The sequence below is a fragment of the Squalius cephalus genome (genome assembly GCF_949319135.1).
Source record: "Squalius cephalus genome assembly, chromosome: 3".
In the NCBI taxonomy this organism is placed as follows: domain Eukaryota; kingdom Metazoa; phylum Chordata; class Actinopteri; order Cypriniformes; family Leuciscidae; genus Squalius; species Squalius cephalus.
This window is the reverse complement of record NC_137124.1, coordinates 38,329,054-38,354,942: the sequence shown is the minus strand read 5'-3', so window position 1 is coordinate 38,354,942 and position 25,889 is coordinate 38,329,054. Positions and strand designations below refer to the sequence as shown.

Genomic DNA, 25,889 nt, shown 5'->3' with positions numbered 1-25,889 from the left:
TTAAAATATATATAAATACACACAATTGATGCAAATATCTAATCAGCCAATCACATGGCAGCAACTCAATGCATTTATGCATAACCACTCGTTACAACCAAGGTGTGCAGAAGAGCATCTCTGAATGCACGTCGAACCTTGAAGCAGATGGGCTACAGCAGCGAAAGATCACACCAGGTGCCATCCTGTCAGCTAAGTTTAGGAAACTGAGGCTACAATTCACACGGCTCACCAAAACTGGACAATAGAAGATTGGAAAGATGTTGCCTGGTCTGATGAGTCTTGATTTCTGCTGCAACATTCAGATGGTACAGGGTCCGAATTTGGCATAAACAACATGAAAGCAGCATGGATCCATCATGCCTTGTATCAACGGTTCAGGCTGCTGGTGGGGGTGTAATAGTGTATGCGATATTTTACTTTGGGCCCCTTAGTACCAATTGAGCATCGCTTAAACGCCGCAGCCTACCCGAGTATTGTTGCTGACCAATGTCCATCCCTATGTCCATCCCTTGACCACAGTGTACCCATCTTCCAGCAGGATAACATGCCATGTCACAAAGCTCAAATAATCTCAAACTGGTTTATTGAACATGACAATGAGTTCACTAAACTCAAATGGCCTCCACAGTAATCAGATCTCAACCCAATATAGAGCACATTTGGGATGTGGTGGAACTGGAGATTCCACCACATCATGAATGTGCAGGCATCAAATTTGCAGCAACTGCGTGATGCTATACATATACAAGTCAATATGGACCAAAATCTCTGAGGAATGTTTCCAGCACCTTGTTGAATCTATGTCATGAATAATTAATGCAGTTCTGAAGGCAAAAAGGGTCCGAACTTAGTACAAGGTGTACATATTTATATACTACCCTTCAAATGTTTGAGGTCAGTAAGATTTTTTCAAAATAAATTAATGTTTTTACTCAACTGGGGTGCTAAAATTGATCAAATGTGACAGTGCAAGCATATATTACAAAATACTTTTATTTCAAATAAATAAATCTTATGAACTTTTTATTTATCAAAGAATCCAGGTTAAAAAAGAAAATCACAGTTTCCACAAAAAATATTAACAATGGTGATGGCTGCTAATAATAAATCACTTTATAAATTATATTAAAATTGTAAACAGTTATTTTAATTGTAATAATATTTCACAATATTTCCTTTTTACTAAATTTTTGATCAAATAAATGCAGCCTTGGTGAGCATAAGAAACTTCTCTGAAAAACATTTAAAAAAATGAACTGACTCCAAACATTTGAACGACAGTGTATAAAATATATAAATAAATAAAATATATGGATTTGTCAGCCAGTCCTTTGGGAAAAGATCCAGAGCTTACTCTGGCTAGTCGATCCCTACTGACATCCCAGTCTGGTGAGTAACAATGGAGGGATTATTTAGGCCTAATACATGTCTTTCCTTTTGCCAGCCGACAGAAAAGGCGACAGACTTCCATTCTCAGTCATGTCAAAAACAGAATGTCTATAGCCTGAAAGACCCCCAGGACACCGACCAACTTGTCAAGGTCCTAGAGCTTGCGAGGCTACTCAGGTGAGGGCTAATGAACGGCTTAGACTGAGGAGGACCTTAGCATGTCATGCTATTCCTATTAGGATCAGACCCTCCTGAATTCCATCAGCTGTTACTGGCTCAGTAATAGATAAGAAAGTGAATGTAAAGTAAAGCTTTTTCCACAGACAAAAAAAAACAAAAAAACAATCATGCTCAACCAGCACTCTCAGCAATGGAGACCTACCAAGAGGGCGAGTGTAATTTATTATCAAATTAGTACAAAATTATCATAAATGGCCTATATTTCATGTCATGAAGGCCAGAAGAATAAAGAAAGCTGCTGGTTGGGCTACAATCCAAAACAGAGACTGTAATGGAGCTAGAGAGCTTTACCAGAGCTCTACAGATCAATTCTACTGGCAAGGCAAGTGCATTAGTTGTGGGATTTTAGGGGTTTTGTGAGTGAAAAAAAACTACTAAGACTGCCAACAATAGAGATTTTGAAATAATGGGGCCGCTACCTAAATCCAGGGTCATGAGTTCAACCTTGTCTTAGTGGATTATTCTATCCAGAAACAGGAATTCCTGAAATCATCAAAGCGATGTGGGACCAACAAACCTCTCTGCACAGGTGTATAAAAACTGGCACAGGACTATCAGCAGACTGATATATCACCCAATATTTAGACATTTTAAGAATACAATAACTGTGGTCTAAACCAGTCTTTGGCTGCTCTTACTTAAAATTCTCAGAGAAGACATTTTGAAAAATTTCGGTTTTATATACAATAAAAGTCAATGGGGTCCAGTGTGGTTTGATCATTCTTCAAAATATCTTTCTACAGAAGAAAGTCTGTCATGCAGGGTTGAAACAACATGAGGGTGACTAAACGATAATAGAATATTCCTTTTTGGGAGGTCTATCCCTTTAATGATTGAAATCAATAACACAAAACACTGCAATTGGACAATTATGTCTCTCTGTGTTTCCCAGGGTGTGAGGATGAAAGCTAAAGCAGTCTTTAGGCTTTAGGATCAAAACGCAGCTTGATTGGTCACTATACATAAACAAGAACACAGGAAAACCGAAAAGGCAAAGATGTACAAAACAAAGAACTGCATGATAATAGTCTGTCATGCACAACCAAAATCCAAAACATGGACATTGTTAGAACAAGATTCGCCCCTGAAAGAGGGAAGAAACTGAGCTCACAAATATCAGTCTATCACATTCCAAAGCTGTCATATGTGCCTATAGTTCTTATGAACCAGCAACAAAACCTGTTTACCAATTTGTTTTTTTTGTTTTTTTCCAATTGTGTCTCACCTCTGCTTACAGAGTCTCACCTGTCTACTAGATTTCTTTATTTTCTCTTTTTTTCTATCCAGTGGTGCCACTATCAAAAGTATTTCCTTTCATATCAGCGATCCTGTGTTTGGATTGTGACAATCCAATAAAGCCCTTAAACACCTGTTTACCCTCTGTAGGAGCACAGTAGACTATTAAACTTGCCAAACATACAAACCAAGTGTTGGTATACCTCCAAAGATGCTAAAATACGAGCACAGAATACTTCATTTGTAATCTGAGAACAGTAAAGACAAAAAATGGCTTTCTAATTTGAAACAATCAGAGGCTAACACAGGCCTATAACCTTGTGAAGATAATGAATGAAAACAGTGAAATCTTAATTGGGAAAACTTTTAGTAGTCGCACTACACATTTAATTAGCTTGTGTTGTTAGCTCACTGTATAAATGAGATCTTGCTTACTTTGAAGAATACAAGTACAAGTAATTACTGGGTCATTTAAGGTGGACAAATTTTCAGTTTTCAAAACAATCCAGACGAACACTTGGGGGTGGCCTGAAAAAGGCCTGAAATCAGTATGAATGAAATACTGCCACCTGTTGTAAATGTACCTACATTACAAATTGTACAATAAAATGATAGGGACTGAGAAGAAGCAACAGCTTGCCAAGTTTCATCAAGCCAAAAAATAGAACAATAAACCCATCCTGTCTCCTGCACCTGCCCAATATTGATTTATCCTCTCTCCATCTTTATCTGTCATCTCTTGCACTCTCTCTCGCCTGGATGGTCGCTCTTTCCCTCTCTCTCTTCACCTTTTCTCAGCTACTGCCAGCATCGCTAATATCATTTCAAAAACATACAAATTTGACTCCTACAGGGGCAAGTGACTTATCAAAACTGACAGCATGTGGTTTATCAACAGATTGGAATTGGTGCTCACATACACACCTTGTAATCACTGGGTGGCGAGTCTATCTCTCCAAATCCGTAATCCTTCTGTCACTAAGTCACTAAGTCAGAGGAGATATCTAAAAAGTGTGTGTGTGTGTGTGTGTGTGTGTGTGTGTGTGTGTGTGTGCGCGCGCAAGCTTGTACTCAGTTTTGACAGAGCAGGCAGATCAACACAGATTAATCTCTACACTTTCCCAGCATGCACCAGGAGGGTTTCCCTCTCCTCTTTATTTTTATTTCCATTCCTGAAAACTGAAAAATGTCAGACTGATTTTCCATTGAAAGGTTCTGACATCAACTTGAGTGTCTAATTGCATTAGCCAAAATATCTCTACATCATGCTTAGCTCTGTCATTCTTTTCATTTTCATCCAGGCCATCTCAAAAGTCATGTGGTATTATGTTGCTTATTTTGTCACTCTTTCACAATACCTTGTGTAGTTTTGGTCATCCATATATTTCTATTATCATTCTAAATATATCTATTTATTATTGTCAATTGTTTTCTCATATAGTTGTTCATTTTTCCTCAGAGAGGCCCAAAAGTCTCAGACCACAATTAAATTATTTTAATTAATTTAAATTCAATTGAATATTTACCAAGCAAAATGCCAGATTTACAATGTGCCACTGTCCATAAATAATCGCACAAATGTAGCTATCAAATACAAGCTATCAAAATACAAACTTTGTTGCTAATCATCAACAGATGAAAAAGAGATATAGAGAGAAGGTGAAAGAAATGTAGGCACTGGCAATGCAACACATATCTCCATAATAACAGACAATCCTGAAACTTTCCTACCAATAACTCATTGATTGCTTTAATCTCTATTTATCAGCCTCTGCTAAACACATTAATAAATAAAACCTAGGCTACCTTCCTCTGTGACTGATTATTTTGACAAAGCAGCACTAAGAACTAGCGGCATATGTTTATCATTCACTACACACACACAGCACTGTAGATGAGAGAAATCTGGGCCTGGGTGCACATCCCTTGAGGGTGTGTGTGAGCGTGTGACCAGGGATAGTGAAATAAGAGAAGGTATTATAACCTTGAGTTGATTGACTCACACCGTATAGAGGAAAGTTCTTGAAGGGCATGTCAATATGTTGCTAAGAAAAATTTACAGTATGTGAGAAAGCTGTGGTCAAACAGGTTGTATAATGTATGTCAATCATTTGATTTCAGTACTGTACCTGTTTGGCCAGGTTGACCGCGTCTGAGGTCAGTCTGTCTCTGAGGCGAGAGTCGAGCTGGGCAGCAGGAGCGATCTCTACCACTTTCTGATGTCTCCTCTGGATAGAGCAATCCCTCTCATACAGATGAATTACATTTCCATATTTATCACCTGTGAGTGAAAGCGAGAAGAATAAATATTGAGAGAAGGGACAGAGAGGGGTGCAAAGAGAACATTTTAAGGTTTATTCTTAAATGGGTTACTCCCACAATGCAGAATATTTCCTTGACCCTATCATATATGTCTGAATATCAATAGTGTATAAAATATTTTCTTATTTTAAGATAATATATATATATATATATATATATATATATATATATATATATATATATATATATATATATATATATATATATATATATATATATATATATATATTATTTTATTTTTTTTTATTTTTTTTTTATCACAATTAAGTGAACATAAACATGAAATTTTAATCAACAACTTTGGTTTGAGCCTGGGCCATAACCACCATAGACACTGAGAAGGAAAAGCCCCCTATAATGATTAGAAATGGCCAAATTGTCCCTGCTGCTATTTTGCACTCCATTATGCACCGCTCCACTCAGAAAGTTACATTTCTAGGCTGGCATGCCTCAGCGGCCTTACTGCTCATAGACGAAGGTGAATTCCAACACAACACTTTAGTTTTAACGGTGGAAGAGAGCATGTTGATGTATGTGATGTAAGTAGCTAAACTTTTAGAATCTGACAACTATTTTACGATAGAAATGTGAAGCATTTCAACTCAACTTTTTTACAAAATGTTATTTTCATTTGAAAATCATTTACACAATTCATGTAATTCATAACTGAATATGACAAGGCAAGAAATGTAGACATATGAATAAGTGTGAATGTGTGCATAATATAAAATATTCTTTGCAAATAGTTCAAACTGATTACTTCATAATTAGACACAGAACTTATTTTATCGTATTACTTTTTCTTTATTCCCTTAAATCCCTTTTAATTATTTAATTATTGAATTCCTTGAAGTAAAAAGACCAATACTCAATAAGCCTAGAAGTGACACCATTTTTTATGTGAATCCAACACAAACATGAACAGCATTTAACAACATAGTCGTCTTTTAGTTGATACTTTGTTTTGTTGATACTATCCTTTCACTTTAAGTTAATTCCTTTGTCTAGTATCTCAGATAATTGTATATTTATCTTTTGGTATTACATTCATATTGGAGGACAAAAAGACATAAAACCAGTTTATCTGAGAGTGAGAGAAAGAGAGAGAAAGCGAGCATGTGGTTGGTGTTCCCTGGACACACACAGACCCATTCTCTGTTAACAAGCCCAATTCAATTCCAGCTGTATGTTATCGACTATGAGCTCTGTTCCAGACGAGCAAATCACGTCTAATGAGCCAAAATACTCAGCTATAATGGCTGAAATACACCAGAGAGAAGCTAATAGATCATAGTAAGCAAATATGTGCACATGGCCTAGGGACTTGCAAACAAATTCTTACATTATCCACCCCTCTCTGTTTCATTTGTCAACCCGAACATGCACAAACACAAAATGCACACCTAGATATATGTACTCACCAAGAATTTGTACTTCAATGTGTCTTGGTTTCTCGATGAACTTCTCAACAAACAGAGCACCATTCCCGAATGCCGCCAGAGCCTCTGAGTAGGCTCTCTGATAGTTCTCCTCTAGCTCCTGCCAATCAGTCACAGTTTAATGGTACAAAAATAAAAAAAAACAATGACAAAAATAATCATCATCATGTATATACCATTCAAAAATGTAGGGTCAGCTCAGCAAGGCTGCATGTATTTGATTAAAAAGATTTAAAAAAATTGAAAATAAATAGAAAATAAATAGAAAAAACAGTAATACTGTGAAATATTATACCAAATGAAAATAATTGTTTTCAATTTTAATATATTTAAAAATATATTCTTGTGATGACAAAGCTGAATTTTCCGCATCATTACTCCAGTCTTCAGTGTCAATTGATCCTTCAGAAATTATTCTAATATTATTTGGCGCATTTCTTATCATTATCAAAGATGAAAACAGTTGAAAAAGTTCAAAAGTGTTTTATAAATCTTTACGATCACTTTCGATCAATTTAATGCATCTTTGCTGAATAAAAGTATTTTATTTTTATTTATTTTTAATTGACCCCAAAACTTTTGATATTTAACATGACATAACGTAATATAATTAAAGCCAGTCATAGTTTAAAACTGAAAACACCAAAGGGTCAATTCAAGTACATTCTGAAGATTAGAGAATAGTTGACATTTTTAATGGAACAGAGACCACACACCCGCTAATGCCATTAGGTGAGCACTCGATTGTGTTCATAAAAGATTGAGCTTGATTTACTTTCATTTCTTTTCTGTGAAGTAGCTGAAGACATGAACTGATGTTTCTTTTTTTGATGTTCAGGAATCACGGTGCAAAAAGTAAAAAAAAAAAAAAAACACCTCAAAGCTTGTCGACTTATCTCACAGAGCCTTGTAGAAGGAGGCAATAAACATTTTTCGCAGGTGACAATATAGGCAATAAAATACAGGCAATAAATACAGCAAATTAACTATGCAGAGCTATCAATGTCCGTGTGATATAGTTATACCCTGGAGTAGTAATTGTCACATGTGCATGTCCACATGTCAAGTGGAGCAATTGAAAGCAGTCGTAAAATAGGCAGTGGCCACTGACATAAAATAAACATTAGGCCTATATGCTGTATAGACATGAGCAGAAAATAAGGCCCGTTAACAGGTATGATCGACATGGCTTAGTGGGCTAGCCTTGAAACACAGTTATCTGACAAAGAGGAGTAGGGCACTACTGGCCATGATTTCAGGCTGTGTTTTTCAAATGGGAAAAAGTGATTTTGTGGATCTAGCGAGAATGTTTTTGAGCCCTAAAATGAAAAAGTGATGTGTGCAATTTGTTCAATTTTAAATTACTTTCCCCTCTTCCAGTTTAATTTGTCGAGGCAGCTATAAGTAATAAGTGTGAACGCTGTGGCGTTGTAGCACTCTGTATATTCAGATGGCTGGCCTGCTATCATCACAGTGACATACAGTATGGTGGTTTTCTGATTCCCTAGTCATTTATTTTTTACTCCTTCATGGGCCAGAAGCTTCACTGACCTCATAATCTCTGACCACCCTCATCCCACGGCCTCCTCCTCCATATGCAGCTTTAAAGATGATGGGAAAGTCATGTGTTTTGGCAAACTCATGAGCCTCTTGAAGAGATGAGATGGGAGCGTCTGTTCCGGGAACAACTGGAACACCTTCACACACACACACACATTTACTTCGCCAATTAAATAGGGCATCACATCACATTTGGTCTTGAAATACAATTCAGAGTCCTCTAAGTCTGAGACCAAGACAAAACTCCGGTCAAGACCGAAACAAAACAGAGAGACCTTCAAAAAAATGGTCTTGAGACCAAGACCGGTCTCGAGTACTACTGCAACACTTCCAGCTACATCAGATTAAACCAGGAAAGACCAGTTGTTTTGTCAATCACAAATTTTGCAGAAATGAGGATACTGTACATCAATCTACAAACAACAAGTCTCTCACTGACTAGTTTATAGTATATAAGTTTTGTTGAACACTTAAGGCCTCATTTTGTGGTTACATTTCATCAAAAGTGAAGGACATGAAGGACGATTCATTTTTTATTTAAATAACTGTGAAGAATAAGCAAAATGCAGCATTATATTTGGTATGAGAGAGCATCCCCCGTATTTCCCAAAGAGACATGTTATATTTTATTTCTAATGACCACACACAGGAGTATTCACTTATTTAAGGTAATGAAAGGCATAAATAGAATTCATATGTGTGAATTCTTGAGGGAGTCTGTTCTCCATTGAATAATTAATTGCATTTTCTATAAGTTTTATTTTTTTTTTAAGAACAAGGACATGTAAAATAATGTCATGTTCATTGGGGTGTTCTTGTTACTACTAGAAACAAGGTTATTTAATGCTGACTGACAGCCTTGACAGGTATTCATGTAAACACAGCTGGTTATTTCTGAAGTGAAAATGAACAGATGCGACAAAAAAGGATATGTGTCAAAAGATCAGATTTATGCCTTGCAGTGTTAAAGCAGCCATAGTGTCATTAAAAAAAACTCTCTCTCTTACCATCATAAATTGTTTATTATATGGACCCAGTTTGATTCAATTTGATTTGCTGAGCTATGAATTTAGTTTTACAGCACTGAAATTTTTTACTGTTTGTATCGGCCTGTTCAATTTCCGACCAGCAGCGCCAAATCACCATTCTCAGTACGGAAGATAGGGCAGAACAGAATCGGTCTCCATCACTAACCTAACCAATAGTCCTTGAGTCTATAAGCTGTACCTTAACTTCCCTTCTGAGACTGCTGGTTGGAAACTGCTGTCATGGCTCCGCGGATGGATTAGTAGCAGGGGTTTTGCAGTGACACTTTCTGCCAATTACATTGTTACACCAATATAGGTGATGTCTTATGCCAGGGTCACACTAGACTTTGAGCACACAATTTTTTTTGCAAAATCTGATCAGATTTTAATCGGACATGCACAAAAATCGGATTTGGAATGAGTCTGAAAGTAGCTTTTGAGAGCAAGTTGACTTTAGCAGATGATTTTCACTGGAATTAGTTTATCATTTATGTTAGATAATTCTGCATATGTATATTGCATATTGAGTTGAGAAAAACACAAGCTTAGACACTGTCACCTGTGAAAGGTGATCCCATTTTAACTGGAATTTATAGCCTGGCGGTTATTACAACCACAGTGCTGTGGCATTTTCTATGAAAATGCATTGATTTGTTAGTATGAGTGATGAACAGCATGTTGATTATTCCAATATGGTGGACGCATTGATGTGTCTAGAACAACGGATGCGATATCTAAGTATACATGCTGTTTACCCCCCTCCCCTATGTAGAAAGATATCTCAGGGGTAGAGTTTATCAGGTACCTGCTTGTATGGCCAGGGCACGGGCTTCCACTTTATCCCCCATCTTGCGCACAACCTCTGGGGAAGGTCCAATGAATCTCACCCCGGCTTCAGCACAGGCTTGGGCAAAGTCTGCGCGCTCTGATAAAAAGCCATAACCAGGGTGGATCGCGTCCACATTATTTTCCTGAGAGGGAGAGAAGCACAGACAGAGAAATACACAGTGGATGAGAAATAGAAAGACAGAGAGAGAAATGAGAGCAGAATGAAAAAACATTAGCCAGGGATATGTATGTGGCACAGCAGTCAGGCCTAATTCTGATGCTGGAAAATACTAATTTCATTAAAATCCCAATCAGAGAGAATTTGAAAAGACCCCCTCTCTCTGTTGGCTGACTGTGTGCAACATGGTAATTGCATTGGAGAAAGACTAATTATTCTGAGGCCGTCTGCTGAGGTTAGAGACGATGATGTTGGCTGCTTGTTCAGTTTTAATATGGTGTGGTGTTGTGCGTGTGTACTGCTTTGTGTTTATGCATTATTAGTGTATTGTTGTGGTGGCTAAGCTGCTGGTTTGAGAGATGAGCTGCCTGTGGCATAATGAGAGTTCGCCAAAGGATCTGAATCTGGCTGGCATCTCTGACACCGTTCCAAAAAACAGGAATGGATCTATTTGAGCACCATATAGAGAAGTGCTGATGTGAATACTAAGCACTGGAAGAGATGCGCTTATTCCACAGTGCAGGCAGGTCGTCATTCAGAGAGTGACAGAGGAGGTGAATCACAGTCTGACAGATAGATATATATTTCTAACCTTAGCCACTTTGATTATGTCAGGGATATGAAGATAGGCTGCAACGGGGGGCAGGCCTCTGCCGATGAGGTAAGCCTCATCTGCCTTCTGTCTATGCATCTGCCCCGTGTCCTGCTCTGAATATATTGCCACTGTCCGGATACCGAGTTCTGTGCATGCTCGAAACACACGGATGGCTATTTCACCTGAGTGAAGGGAGAAAAGAAACAATAGTAAAACAAGGAATTTTGTTTTTTGTTTTTAAATATAATTAAATTTGTGAAATGTAAACTGGGGTTAGTAGCGTTATAGTTCCCCTGAAAATGAGCCTGTCAGTTTCTCAAAGGACAAAACAACAAAAAGCACAATATAGTTTGTGTACTAGGCTATATCAGAGGATTTTAACAGAAAATGAGAAACATGGAAAACAAAACAAAAAAAACAATTTAATTGAATTGAATTTATGGGTGTGCGATATCGTCAACTATAATATCGTAATTGTTGTTTTAACGATGTGCAAGCTGACATGTCAACACACATTGAGAGTAACACTTTCACTGCTGATGTAACGTTAGTAGAATGCCGTAAATGACCCCAAAATATGGGAGAAAAATGCCCCGTGTATGTTTTTGACTTTTTCTATTGGGGCTGTCAAAGATAACGCGTTAATTTCTGCAATTAATACAGCATCCAACTCAAATAGGTGCTGGCGCGTTGTCTGTAAAATGGCTCTCCATGTGCGAGACGGTGTTTGGTGTTTTATGCCCCCAACGGTGCCTTCCAGGCAGCGAGGGGATGGGTAGGTTTAAGGTTGAGGGTAGGGTTAGCTGCCTCTAAGGAGCCATTGGGGGCTTAAAACACCATCGAGCTGTGCGAGACTGCGAGACGCGCGCGCGCACACACACGCACGTACAGAAAGACAAACAGCTTGGCATATTTTATTGCGCTTACAAAATTGTCAGAATGCCTGTGAGTATCCTCATAAGCGTTGAGCTAAAACATGACTGTATATAGTAGGAAGAAAATCGGATGTGTGTTAGATCCGCGTCACGTGAGTCAGGTCCATTGACTGTGGTCATGTCTTAAAGTGACAGCAGCCTAATATACTGCAGTCAGTAATTATTGTTAATCAAGAAAAAAAGAGAAAATCTCTAGGTGGAGCTGACAAAAAGGTTGGGGAATCCCTGCATTGCATAATATGAAATGTGAATTTGTACATTTTAATGTGTTTGAAAGATGAAAGCCTACCAAAAGACAGTAATAGGCTACATGGTTAAAAATGACTTTCTAAGTGAAAATTTAAACAATATTTTATGTGTTCGTCAGTAATTGATTAGATATGCAATCTTGAGAAAACACTTAAAAAGTGAAATGATTTCTGTAAATCCAGTGATCAAATGCTGTGTGGCTCTCAGTTTTCAGTGATAGGTGGAAGACCTTCTGAACGTAAAAGCAGTATAGGATTTTTTAAAAAGGAAAATGTAAAATATGAAAAAGAAATAGTATGGAGAATCAAGCTCTCAGATTTCATCAGAAATATCTTCATTTGTGTTCCGATGATAAGCGAAGGTCATGGCTTTGAATCAACACGAGGGTGAGTAATTAATAACAGAAATTTCATTTTTGGGTGAACTAGGCTAACCCTTTAATTTTTGTAATCTGATTATGCATATTACATGTGATCAGTTACTACCCAGCACTATACACTTTAAATATTTGGAGTATTGCATCTAAAAGTTAGAAAACCTGCATTAGTATACAGGTTTGAAATGACAAGCAGGTGAATAAATAGCACAAGGATGAGTAAATAATGACAAGAGGGTGAGTAAATAATAACAAGTAAATCATTTTTATATTATGTTGAAACTTAATTTAATATGCAGCACTCCGGGCCTGTGTGTATTTAGACTCTCAGAGCACTAATCCATGGATCAGACTCTCACTTTCACTTTTTTTTTCTGTTTGCAAAATATTTAATCTCAGGATTACCTCTGTTTGCCACCATGACCTTTTTGATTGGTCGATACTCCAGGCTTTGGGGAGACAAGTGGGCAGAACGACAAAACAAACCCACTCTCCTGATGAGCAGGATGCCCATCTTCCCCCTGGACCCTCCCAAATGCAGGAGCATCCTAGAGAAATACAAGCAGAAAAGACAAAGATGAACAAATTGCTCGGGATCTAGTTTTAAAAATACAGACAGTGGAGGAGTACAAATAAATTATCTCTATGTGAAACACTTCAGAATAGGCTCCTGATCTCTTACTGTCTTCACCAAAGCAATTATAGTCCAGTTAAGTTTTATGAGCCGTGATATATTTCAAAATTCTTTCGTTTTCCACTGGCTATGAATGCAGATGTATAACCTACTATCACTTTATTGTTTTGAATCTCCTGTAAGGGACTGCTGCCATCTTGTGGTTGTAAAGTAAACAGTTTCTCCTTAAAAGCTACTTATATCTTTACCTAAAACAGATCACACTAGGTCCCATTTTTATAAATGAAAACAAAAAGTTTCTCTTTTGTATTTAATAAATAAGACTGTAATTTTATCATTTACACTTTATATTACATTGAACCGAGGAAATGCTCATGATCAAAATTGGGTCAGTTTACCTTGGCAAAGTCTGCAGTTTGCTATTTTCGCAATTACCTACACAAAGTCTGGATGTTGGTGTATGCATGTGCTCTCAGATTGTGTCTGTGTGATTATGCATTGACATGAGTGTTTGTTAAAATATGAGTGTTTGACTGAGTGTCTGAATTCATTATAGTGCTTTGAATGAAAATTAGACACAAACCATTAAAATGATCTCATCTCATGGCCACCCTCAATATATTACTTATAAATTCAGAACAATTAAGAGTAAATATCCTGAGTGACAATTTACAGAGTGCCATCAGAAAATGTAATTTTTCATCTACCTGTTTATACATCTCTGATTGGTCTAAGACAACTTCCAGTGTGTCTGTGCTAATGTATTTAGAGTGTGTTCCAGTGGGAAGCAAACTATGAATTACGCCCAGGTATGACTTATCTCACCGTTACTCTATTCCTGTCTGTGTCTCACCTACACCATCACAGATGGCAGACATATAATATTCAAACCCATTTTTGTATTCACCCACTTGTGTATGCAGTTTGAGCACACCAACCTTTAAATAGCATTGCATTGCATATTTACACGTTTGCATTTTCTTTGTTTGGCTCCGAGTACTAATAATGTAGGCTATGTCTATATTTTGAAATAAGAATGCATAGAAACTCAACTAAAAGTGACTGGTATTTTCCATGTTTGTACACTGTAGCTGCTTACTGTTCCAAAACAAAAGAGCCCACTTCAAAATCTCTATGATATTCTTGTGCCTGATATGGCTCGGTCTCTCCATAAGTTTATAAGTATATTCCTTGCTGAAAATCATATCACATATCACTTAGAACAGTTGCAGGCCTATACCTGGGGTGGGGGTGTTCAAATCTGTAAGTATGAGCAATAGACATATTAATACAAGCCTTGGAAAGCATCAGTAGATACAGATTGATAGGTGATACTGTATATGTTTGTAAATAAATAGGGAGCAACTCAATGACTGGCTTTCACTGGTCACAGGTCAAAGATAGCAGTGATTGGCTGAAAGATTCAGTAGGTTAGTAGCTCATAAACCGAACAAACTTTGAACAAGAGTTAGTGGGTCATTAGTTGTTCCTTCATCAAGACTCCTGTGTCAACATGAACTTTGATCATGTGGGAAAATCCAATGAACAACCTCTCTTTTTTCTTCTTCTTTACTTTAGTGACACCAAGTGCAGTGAAAATAATTTAAACTCTTAAAATAAAGATTATTTATTGACATCTATGGTTCTGCAAAGAACATTTAACATCCATAGAACCTTTCTATTCCACAAAAGGCTTTAGCCACTATATTTAAGGTGTACTTGTTGCAGTGTAATTTTACATGTAATTACTGAGTAATAATCATACAAAGTGTTAGGGTTAGGATTACAGTTTGGTTTAGGGTGAGTTGCATGTAATTATGCATCATTTGTAGTTTTTACTATTGTATGTAACGTGTAACAAAACGTGTAGCAATTTTTTTTTTTTTTCTTTTTTTTTTTTTTTTTTTCAAAAAAATCTTCACACTAAGAGAATGATTGTTCTTTTAAGAACCTTTTACTGAAATGTTCTTTGGGGAACCAACAATGGTTCTTCAAACCTCCCCTCCTGGAATCTTTATTTTTTAAGAGTGTTGCTATATTAGCTGCTTCCATTCTTTTCTCTTTTGGAAAGGAAAAATGTTTTTTTCATACTAAACCATAATTCAGACGGCTGTGGCACATGAAGCACTGATGGCTTCACAAGGGGAAATTACAGAGAAAATATAATGATCAGCCTCTTGGTGCCTTCCAAAATTGCTCAGTTAGCGTTAAATTACTCTGAACGCTGCCCTAAAAGGCCAAGCTGGGTAAAATCAACATGCTCCGCCGCCTCCGTACACAATCTAAATAGAACCATACATCAGCAGAGCTTTTTTGGGCCCTTTTGTTGCTCTCTACTGCTCTCCTTTCAGTCTATTCCTTCACCTCTCCTTCCACCTGACTAACACGTCCTGCTCTGTTTGTCCATTAGAGCTCCGGTAGATAGATGTTCTTTGTCTTTGCATTCTAAGCAGTGCAAATATTCTGCCATTAAGGCACATGAGGCCAGCTCAAGCAATACAAACACAAATGCACAACTTTTTCAATATACAATCTGAGCTAATGTCAACCTCCAAAGTCAATATAGACATGGTTAAACTAAAACACACATCTATAAATAATAATAATAATACACAATATATAATATAATGTAGGCAACACAACATTAGAGGTGCGTCCCAATTCACATAATTCGTCACTAATCTATGCTGTTTTGCAGTATAAGTAGTGCGAGCAGTCTGTTCGCACTGAAAATTCCAAATAGAAAAATTAAACTTTAAATACCCAGATTAGGCCATTAATTACCAGAAAAAAAACAACAACAAAAAAACGAAGTGTGGAATGTTGGACACGTCATGCACTCGACTGTAGTCGTTTTAATTACATAGCGGAGGGGGAGGGGCTATCAGTTTTTTTTGTTTTGTTTTGTTTTGTTTTGTTTTGTTTTGTTTTGTTTTGTTTTGTTTGTTTTTTGTTTAAATTTGATTGATCAAACACACAGAGCCTTCAGACACTAGGACTGACTCTACGTGAATGTGTAGTACGTGAGCACTGTTATCTCCCTGTCAAGTACAAACTATCACACCATCCTTTGATGAGCTTGAAGTGGACACACAGAAAGCAATTTTGTGTTTAAAAGATGTCTAATGGCCATCCAAACACAGCCCTGATGTCCAGGCTTAAACAAGGCAAAATGTGGGCTGTAAGTGACAATTGAATAGACGTCTAACCATAGCCCAAGAATACTAGTCACTAGAACATGTCAAAGAAATTAAACCAAACACCTTGTAATCACTATTGACTATTGGCAAATTATTTAGGCAAAAACGACATGTAACCAAATTCAAGGTTATTTTGGCTAGAAGTGGGTTACTCATAGCCAGACTATATAGGGACGATAGTTAACCTAGACGGTGAAATGACAACTATTGCTTACTGGGCAGTGTACAAGGTTGGTGGTCTTCTTCTTTGTTTGTTTGTCTTTGTTTGTTTTGTAATCATTTAAATATTAAACAACACTGACCTCTGTACAGGGTATTTTATCCTCATAGGGTTGAATGGTGAATAAGTTAATGATAACAAAATGCAATTGATCTGTAGTTACTCGACCATTCAAGATATGCAATCAGATATATTATCACACAAGTGGTATTTTGTTTTGATTGTCAAATGTGTATGACCACATGTAAGTACAAAGGATGGCCTCCTTTCTATTGTTTTTGCAAACATTTGTCTTCTTATTTAAATGCTGCTGATAAGTCCTTAAAGCGGCAAGAACAAATGATCTAGTTTGCACAGTTCTGCACCAAACAGCTGACCAAAGGTCACACAGTCCTTGTGCAAAAAATACATTGTTAATATGCCAGTGTACACACAGTTTGTGTTCCACTGTTTTCCTCCCTGAAACAATCATGCATGTGTATACACACGCTCACACTCTCTCTCACACAAACACACATGGACAAAAAATTGTGTTGCACAATATTAAAATACCTCCATTAAACTGATAAGCCAATAATTATTTTTATGTTGTGGCCAATAACCAATAAATGGCTGATATTTAAATTCAACAGAATTTTGCATAAAAAAATAAAATAAAAAAAATACTAAGGACTAAAATCTGTCATTTTAAAATCTACAAAGGAATTTAAGCATCACAATGTTACTGTATATTCACAGTATAAAAATGGATTTTCATTTTCTTTTTTTTTTTATTTGATTTAAACAGTGTTTTTAAAAGATTCAATTTATATATATATATATATATATATATATATATATATATATATATATATATATATATATATATATATATATATATATATATATATGTATATATATATATATATATCATGCAACCCTAAAAAAATAGCATTTGGGGAGGTCCTATATATGACAAAATGGTTGAATGAATATTCACTGACAGCAAGCACTGATGAATCTGACACAGAATACAATTATTTAATGTACATGTACACATATACAATCACTCACATCATAAAAGTGACATACTGTATAGTAGTTTCATCACCACGTGCACAAGAGCTCTGAATACACACAGTTCAAAACAACGTTTGCTACAGGAGGGTTTTCTCTGTAACATGACCCAATTAATTCCCCCTCAAAACACTACACTGTAAAAAAAATATTTTTCTTTTATCAAATCAACTAATATAATTTATGTGGTTCAGATAACATAATAATTTGAGTTTCTGTTGAAACTCCTTCAACAGAATCTCCTTCATTGTATCAACTCAATTTCTTTAATTTCAATTAACTTAAAATTTTAAGTAACCAGGTTAATACTTTTTTAAGTTAAACCAACAATATATATTTTTTTACAGTGTAAATACTCAGCTGATCACATACAGTTATACTCACTTGTCAAGCCAGGTCCAGATTCTGCCCAAAATCAGCGTTAGGTGTCAGATGTACAACAAATGAACGGGCCAGAAAGTTCTGCTGCAATCCTGTGGTACAATCAGCAGATCCAGAGAACGGGGTAGTGTTGGCAGTGTTGTGACATGCACCCAGGCGTACACACTATCATGTACACAGCCAGAACTGCTCTTCTGTCACACAGGCTGTGAGACTGTGAGGCCTGATCCTGTTAATCTCTCTCTCTGTCTCTCTCACTTTTGAACTGTCTCTCTCTCTATCCCTAGATGCAGGTTTTCATCCTCTGATGCTTACGTAATACTACCCTCGTGCACACGGGCCAACCACAGGCACTCTTTCTCCCACCATTAAAGAGCAGCAGGATTTAAAGACAGAGGGACGGATGGATGAAGGGGAGGGGGAAGAGAGATATGATGATAAACAAGGTTTTGCTGAGTGTTGCATAGTCCATGTGTATTATGGGATAGTGAGAGAAACAAACACAAGAGAAAAGGTGTTTATAATGCTTTATGGGGAGAACACAAACATCAATGGTTTCCTGGGCCCTGTGATTTAACTGTTTGACTGTCTGTCATTATGTACTGTATATTAGTAGTGGGGATTTTTCAGTGACTCTTTTTCAATGTCCTTCCTTCTGCAGTCCTTCGGAGGCTTGTAGGCTAATTTTTTTTTTTTCTTTTGCCTTGCATTACATGCTTAAATTGGACAAGCTTAGTGGCGATTCATTTTCTGCTAATTCTTTTTTGAGCCAAGATGCACCAATATCCTGCTAATTCTCTCTCTCTCTCTCTCTCTGTGTGTGTGTGTGTGTGTGTGTGCGCGCGCGCGTGTGTGTGTGTGTGTGTGTGTGTGTGTGTGAATTGGAATGTGTGCAAAGGATTGTGGGCGGATTGGAGAATGTGAAGGATACACTTGATCCATCCTTCAAAACATGCTGGCTGAAGGATGAGAAACGAAGTCTGGAATTGAGGATCCTTTAAATTGAGACATCCTTTGACAGAGCTTGTTGACTTGGCAGCCAAGATATGCAGCCTTAGGGCGCAGCTTTCCAATTGTGAAGCACCCAATAAGTTAATTATTGAATCATTCACTCAACCAATTGATTGAAAAATACTGATTTGTTGAGTAACAAAACACCACAGAGACAAAAACCTTTTTTTGTTGGAAAAGAAAAAATAGACAAAGTAACTGGCAATATTGTGTTTAAATGTAAGTTACTCAAATTAAATTTCTTGTGAATTAACTTATAAAAGCAACATCACACTCTCAATCATGTTGGTCTGAATGTCAGCACGGCAGAGATGTGATTCAGACATTGACGTTTGTTTCATTCATTATTATTCATTAATTCAAATGAAACAACAGCACTCTTGTTATAAGATATGCCTAATTATGAGTCATAATGAATTGCACTATAAATACAGGCTTCATACAGTTACTGAATTTTCATCCGTTTTAAGTTATAGTACTATATTGGTGTAACTAATTTAACATTTTTGAGAAGAATAATCATAGTTTTCCATCAAAAGCTGCGGCCCATGTTCTTCAAAAACAGAGGTGAATGGTTATCCGGCACTGATAAGGTAGTAAACTAATCACCTTAGAAAATAGGTTTTACAACACAGTTTATCTCCTGCTTGTTGTTCTCATGTATAGGTGTATGGATAAGGAGAGTAAAAAAAAAACACACACTGGAGAAACTTGGAAAAGAAACCTCACTATCATCATATATATATTTTAGAATGTTGTTTTGAAATTAAAATATTGTTTTGAATATTGTATTGAGATTTGCTCTAAATAATAATATTTTAATCACAGTCTCTCATATCACCTGCCAAAAGAGAAGAAACATACCAAAGTAAACAGAAAAATAAAAGAATAATAATATTTTTTGTGCGGTTGTTAAGAATTTCATTTTAAAGCATCATTATAAAAAACAATCCGCCAAAAAAATCAATAGGTAATAGGTTCAAACCTCTTTCTTGTTGTTTCTGCAGTTTTAACAGGGAATTTAATGCATTCATGAAAAATACAACAGTAACAATGACAAAGTGTGTCTGCACTAGATAGGAAGGTGATAGCACCTTCTTAATACAACAAAGCTACCCTTACGAAAAGTATGTTTATTCAAGTGTTCTAAGAGTATACTTCTTTTAAACTAAAAATAAGAAAGTATACTTTCAGTCTACATTTTATATACTTCTCAAAAATATACTTTATGTAATTCTCAGAAATATACTTAAAATTACACTTAAGTGTACTTGACTTATACTGAGAGAAAAGTCCAAGTATATTTGGCCTGTACTTGTACTCAATCTTTTGATCGAGATATACTTAAAGTATAATTAAGTATTAAAAGTATACTTGGCTTGTAGTTGTGTTAACTCTTTTGATCGAGTAACCTATTAAATATACTTTTTTTTAACATAGTTTTCATAAACAGTCTTATGAAACTTACATTGTTTGAAAATATTGATTAGAATATTGATATAAAACAGATATGTTTCTAACTGTTTGTAATTCTATCTGAATTTTTGAGTAGGCTAGTCCACTGTTAGTGTACATAGGAATTTACTTTAATGCTACTTTACTCTTTCCCACCATTGACTGAATTTTCCAGGCGCTATGACACATCTTCTAGTACAGAATCTCCGGATCAAAACACAGGAGAAAAGAAGAAGCTGAAACAAGTAATAGAAGATTGCTCACTCGAATGTAAAATAACGTGATCATCAAACATTAAGTGGCGTGTAAATCAAAACTGCTTAATATTACCAAATGAAATGAAGCGTAACCCATGAAGAGAAAACGACTGTGAAGCTTTGGGGGTGTTGGACTCGATCTACTCCATCTGTGTTTTAATCATCGTTCTAAATCTGATCAAGGCATAGTTTTTGACAAAAATGTGATTTTCTCAACTTTTTTGTTTAAAATGTTGCCTTTCTCTATGAAACTTACCGACATTCAAGTGTTGATAGAAAAGGATGCATGAAGCTAATAAAATGCTTTTAAAATTAGTTAAAGTACATTTAAAGGTATTTTTCAAGTAAAAAAAAAAAAAATCTACATTTGAACATTGATTCAAGTGTAAAAATAATATTTAAATTGTAAACTATAAGTATAATGTTATGTTCACTTAAAGAAAACTTACAGTATACTTGGAGTAAACTACTAAACTAGTAGTTTACTGAGAGTACACTTCAGTGTGTACTTTCATAAACTAAAAAAAAATACTACTTGTATTAAAATAGTAAACTACTAGTATACTTATAAGTTCACTTGTATTACAGATGCATTACAAATGAGAAACCTTGTTGTGTACTTAAAGTTTACTACTGTTACACTTATAGTACACTTAAACGTATACTTTTATATACTAAAAGTGGGCCAATTTAGTCCCAAGCAGTATTGAAATAGTACACTTACAAGTTTACTACAAGTACACATTGATTTACTTACTACATAAAGTATACTTAAAAATATACTTGAACATTACTTAAGTATACTTCATAAAATTACCTTGAAGTATACTTCTTTTTCGTAAGGGTAAGCTGAATGGCTGATGCTGTGGAACAGAAATAAGAGCAACTATATGGACAAATATTTATGTAGACGTTATTGACTAATATCCTTGCTGACTGTAGTGCCTAATAACATTCTTATCTCCAACAGGATCATGGATTCATGATCAAAGCATTGTTCATTGATCCAGTGTCAACAGACTCACCTGAAAAACATCTACAGTATGCTGGGACACTCAACATGAGCAAGAGGCACACTGCATCAAAAGTGCAGTTTTCTTCACTTTTCATTTTCTTTCTTTTCTTTTCTTCCTGAACTCTGTGCTGAAGGTCTTTCTTATTTGCAGTTGCTTTTTACTGTTGTAGGAAAACCCATGTAAAGATAAGAATAACGATAAGGAGGCCTTCAAATACTTAAATATATGGCATGGTAGATATAATACTCCATCTCCATGTCCTATTTTAAAAATACAACAAAGAAGTAAGAGAAGTAAGCATACGGCATCCACATGACTCTTGTGCTATCATATTTAAAGTCTTTTATCAAGGGTTGTTTTTTAAATCAATGTTGATCCAATGGAAAAGAGAGAAAAGAATGTCAGTCTGCAATATGTTCATGTAATTGCAGCACATGTAAACACAGAGAATCAGCCAAACTGATGTCAGAGGCATGTCCATATCAAATGGTTTGCCGCGCTGGCCAACAATCATCTTCAATCGTGTGGTGATTCAAAGATTTCTGCATGAGAATTTTAATGAAGAACTCAAATAGTCAGAGATTCCTACATAGTGGCCCCAAAAATAAACAATTAACATAAAATTGTATACAACACAGAAAATACTTACTGCACTACTGCTTTTTGGAGCATCTATCTAATAATGAACTCAAATGTACATTCATGCACAACATTCTGTGCAACTGTCACAGTCTGTCACATTTATTTTTCCACATTCCTCCCTTGTATCACGACGTGACAACTCAACACACACAGGAAAATTATTAACACTCATCAGTCCAGTGCAGTGCGTCAGTGTCTTTCGCTGTCATCAGTGGAGTCCAAAAGTCTGACACAATTGAAAATCAGATAATTTTTTTTTACATTTTTTACCTTAAAATAAACACATTCTTACAAAAAGGAAAGTTATTTCAGGGGATGATGAAGTCATTACATTTTGATACAAAATTAGGAGACAACCCCTTTTTTTGATTTGGAATAATATAAATGGATGAATCATTCACGATAAGACCAGAAATGCACATTAACAAAGTAAATCAGTTTTCATGTTGACTTTAAAGGAAGCAATTTTATTCTTTTAAAATAAAATAAAATTCTACCTTATACTTCACATAACACTTTGACCCCTGACTGAGTTCAAATCCATAGATTATCTTGACTGAAATTTCTTCTGAATGATGTCATGATTTTAAGCAAAACTGCTTAAATTTGCTAGAGAATGTAGAGTATTGTTGATATAGAGCCTGACCAGTCTGTGACTTTTCCCCAGGCTGATTCTACATTACTGCTGTTGAATCAACACTTAAATTAACAAAAAGAACAGTTGGTAATACCGTTGGCTACTGAAGTTCTTCCCTCACAGTCCTTCAGTGTTCGGCCTCCGTCACATTTAGTGTGTGTTGCCCTGCCTGTCGAAGTATTATTTGTATACCCTCATTAAACTTCGTATTGGAACTTTATTCTTCATCTTCATCTGCCTTGCAACCACCTGTGACAGAAGACCGAACCTTTAACAATGGATTATGCAGCGCATTTAACTGCACTGGCTCAGAAGAGCAATGAATTTTTGTTTTTTTATGGAGGGATTTTGCCGTCTTGCTGTCACCTGCCCTTACGACGATGAGACCCTGAAGTCACCGTTCTGGATTGCTGCACATAAAGTATCGTCAGACAACTGTGATGTATCTGCCACAATAAATGATTGCATTGCACCTTCGTCTCTGAGCATCCTTATTTCTTTTTGAGCCTCACCATTTCCAGTTAAGGACATTAACGCTTTCAAGATAAAAGGTTGGTAACGGTCATCAACTCTTTTCTCATTATGAACAGTTACAGTCGGCTTAATAGTTTTCACATACACTTTTAGTTTGTGGCTCAGTTCATTTCACATGTATTTGTATAGCACTTTTCACAATAAATATAATTTTAAAGCAGCTTTACAGAAGAATGCATGTTTCTTCATTACAATTTAGAGTAATCTGTTACTGTGACACAGAAATACACAGAAACTTAACCATTCAGGGCCTTATAGTAGCAATACTTTTAATCGAAACAGAACTTAATAGGTAACCAGAGATGATAACATTGGGGTTATATGATCATATTTTCTTGACCTAGTAAGACCTCTAGCAGCTGCATTTTGGACTAACTTTTTGTTGAGGATGAAGGACAACCAGCTATAATGCATTACAGTAATCCATTTCAGATGTCATAAATGCATGAACTAGCTTTTCTGCATTAGAAACAGATAACATGTTCCATAGCTTAGTGATGTTTCTGAGGTGGAAGAAGGCTGTTTTTGTAACATTTGAACTATGATTTTCAAAAGACAAGTTGCTGTCTAAAATAACACCCAGGTCTTTAACTGTAGAGGATGAAGTAACAGTGCATCCTTCTAAATGAAAATTGTATTATAAGATATTCTGTGTACAGTAATAGCCTACCTCAGTCTTTTTTTAATTTAATAGAAGAAAATTACTGGTCATCCAATATTTTATATCTTTAACAATCTCTGTCAACTTGGATAATTTTGTAATTTCATCTGGTTGTGATGAAATATATAACTGAGTATCATCGGCATAACAGTGGAAACTATTTTCACGTTTTATAATAATATTACCAGGAAGCAGAATGTATATTGAAAATAGCAGAGGGTGTAAAATGATCTGCCTATATGTTTCAGAAACCAACTCATAAGCACAAAGAATAGCATACTTCATCAAATCATACATGAAACTCTCCTCTAACAATAAAGTAGAGCAAACCTCCTGAGCTTCAATCGACTTGCGCTGCAATAGTAAAGAACAGACCTCTTTAAGGGAAGTAGCAATGCATTAAAATACACAGAAATAAGAATCTACTTCTGATACTCTAAACTGAGGTACTTAAGCAATGTGCTTACTCACGTCAAAAGTACTCTGGGACGGATCAACCAGTGGAGACATGAGACCTGGCCTTAGAGACCTGACCCGGGTTTGACTGCGCAGCTGAGCCAGCACCAACCTTCACTGCCTCCAGCTCAAGCTGTCGCAGCTTCACCTGCTTGTCACCCTAAATTTCGAGCCAGCGTATTTCCAAATGCAGTTCTAGCTCAGCTGACACAGTTGGGCTGTCTCTTGTACCTCATATTGGAAATGGGCCAAGCTGATGCAAAAGCTGACTTTCAGTCGCGCCCCCTTTCCGGAATCAGGGGAAATGAGAGAGAATGGATCAAAGGGTGGCAAGTCGGCCTTAGCATCGGCGCCCCCCTCCGCCTCAACGTCATCAGCTCTACCGTCCTGCTTGTCCAACTAATTTACGGCAATGTCATATCCTTATGGCCTATACACCAAGGCCCACGTCTTTGCCATCCTCCATATCCAAAGTACTTGACATACTGTAGGAAAAACATTGAGCTCACTAAAAAGTTGTACAGGTAAACTCTTTATCTCTCTCTTAATGGCATGGACACACTTAACGACTAGCTAAAACATTCTAAGACTGAACTGAACACACTGAAAGACTGTTTCCAATGACTGGAGCAGATTTTAAACACCTACTGAATGCAACTGTCTCTGACTGGACACGATCAGTCGTAAGTATCAAATTACATTCATAATCAGCCTTACAGTCATTAAATGTGTCCCCGGCTTAAGAGTTTGTCTACTCACAGCAATCGGATAGTGGTCAGCTATCAACAACAATTCCTGCTTCCTACACAAGTTAATCTGTTAATAGTGTTGGATTTAAAAATAAACTAAACATTGCCATAATGTTTAACCAGCAAATGAGCGTGTGGTAGATTTTTCCCTAAACCTAAAACGACACCAATACCTTTATCTGGGGCGTCTCCAAATCGACACCCAATTCCTTAAGCTGGGGCGTCTACTAATCGACACCCAATACCTTTATACTCTAGCTCTTGCGTCTTCAGTCGACAACTGGCCAAGGCTTACTCTAACTAACTTGCTTCCCTAAACTAGCTTCCTGCGCAGGAATAAATCGACAAACAGACCTGCAAATGTCCTTCAAATGCTTTAATCACGGCCAGGAGATCTTCCCGAGCAGTTCTCAGGGAATCTCTCCCAAGAAGCAAGGCCGGAGGATCTCAGACAAATTCCATTGAGAATCCCACCAGAAAATACGGATACAACAGTTTTTATAGAATCGAGAAAACAAATAAGACTAACATGTCACCTTCAATATAATTGGTTCAATTGGTTCAAAAGCCCCAACCTTTTCCCTCTGTCACTGGCACAAGCA

At 36.4% G+C, this 25,889-nt stretch overlaps 1 protein-coding gene across 1 annotated transcript in view; it reads right to left on the bottom strand.

The window, feature by feature from the left end:
* The window catches only part of pcxb (pyruvate carboxylase b), a 227,539-nt gene extending 209,400 nt beyond the window's left edge, over positions 1–18,139 (bottom strand). The window contains exons 1-7 of the mRNA XM_079866756.1: positions 17,873–18,139; positions 12,784–12,926; positions 10,816–11,000; positions 10,023–10,188; positions 8,181–8,326; positions 6,612–6,729; positions 4,998–5,149 (exon numbers count right to left, since the gene is read on the bottom strand). Coding sequence (XP_079722882.1) covers positions 4,998–5,149; positions 6,612–6,729; positions 8,181–8,326; positions 10,023–10,188; positions 10,816–11,000; positions 12,784–12,925 — 909 coding nt within the window. The 5' untranslated portion in view covers position 12,926; positions 17,873–18,139. The remainder of the gene's footprint in view (positions 1–4,997; positions 5,150–6,611; positions 6,730–8,180; positions 8,327–10,022; positions 10,189–10,815; positions 11,001–12,783; positions 12,927–17,872) is intronic.
* Between the last annotated feature and the right edge of the window lie 7,750 nt (positions 18,140–25,889).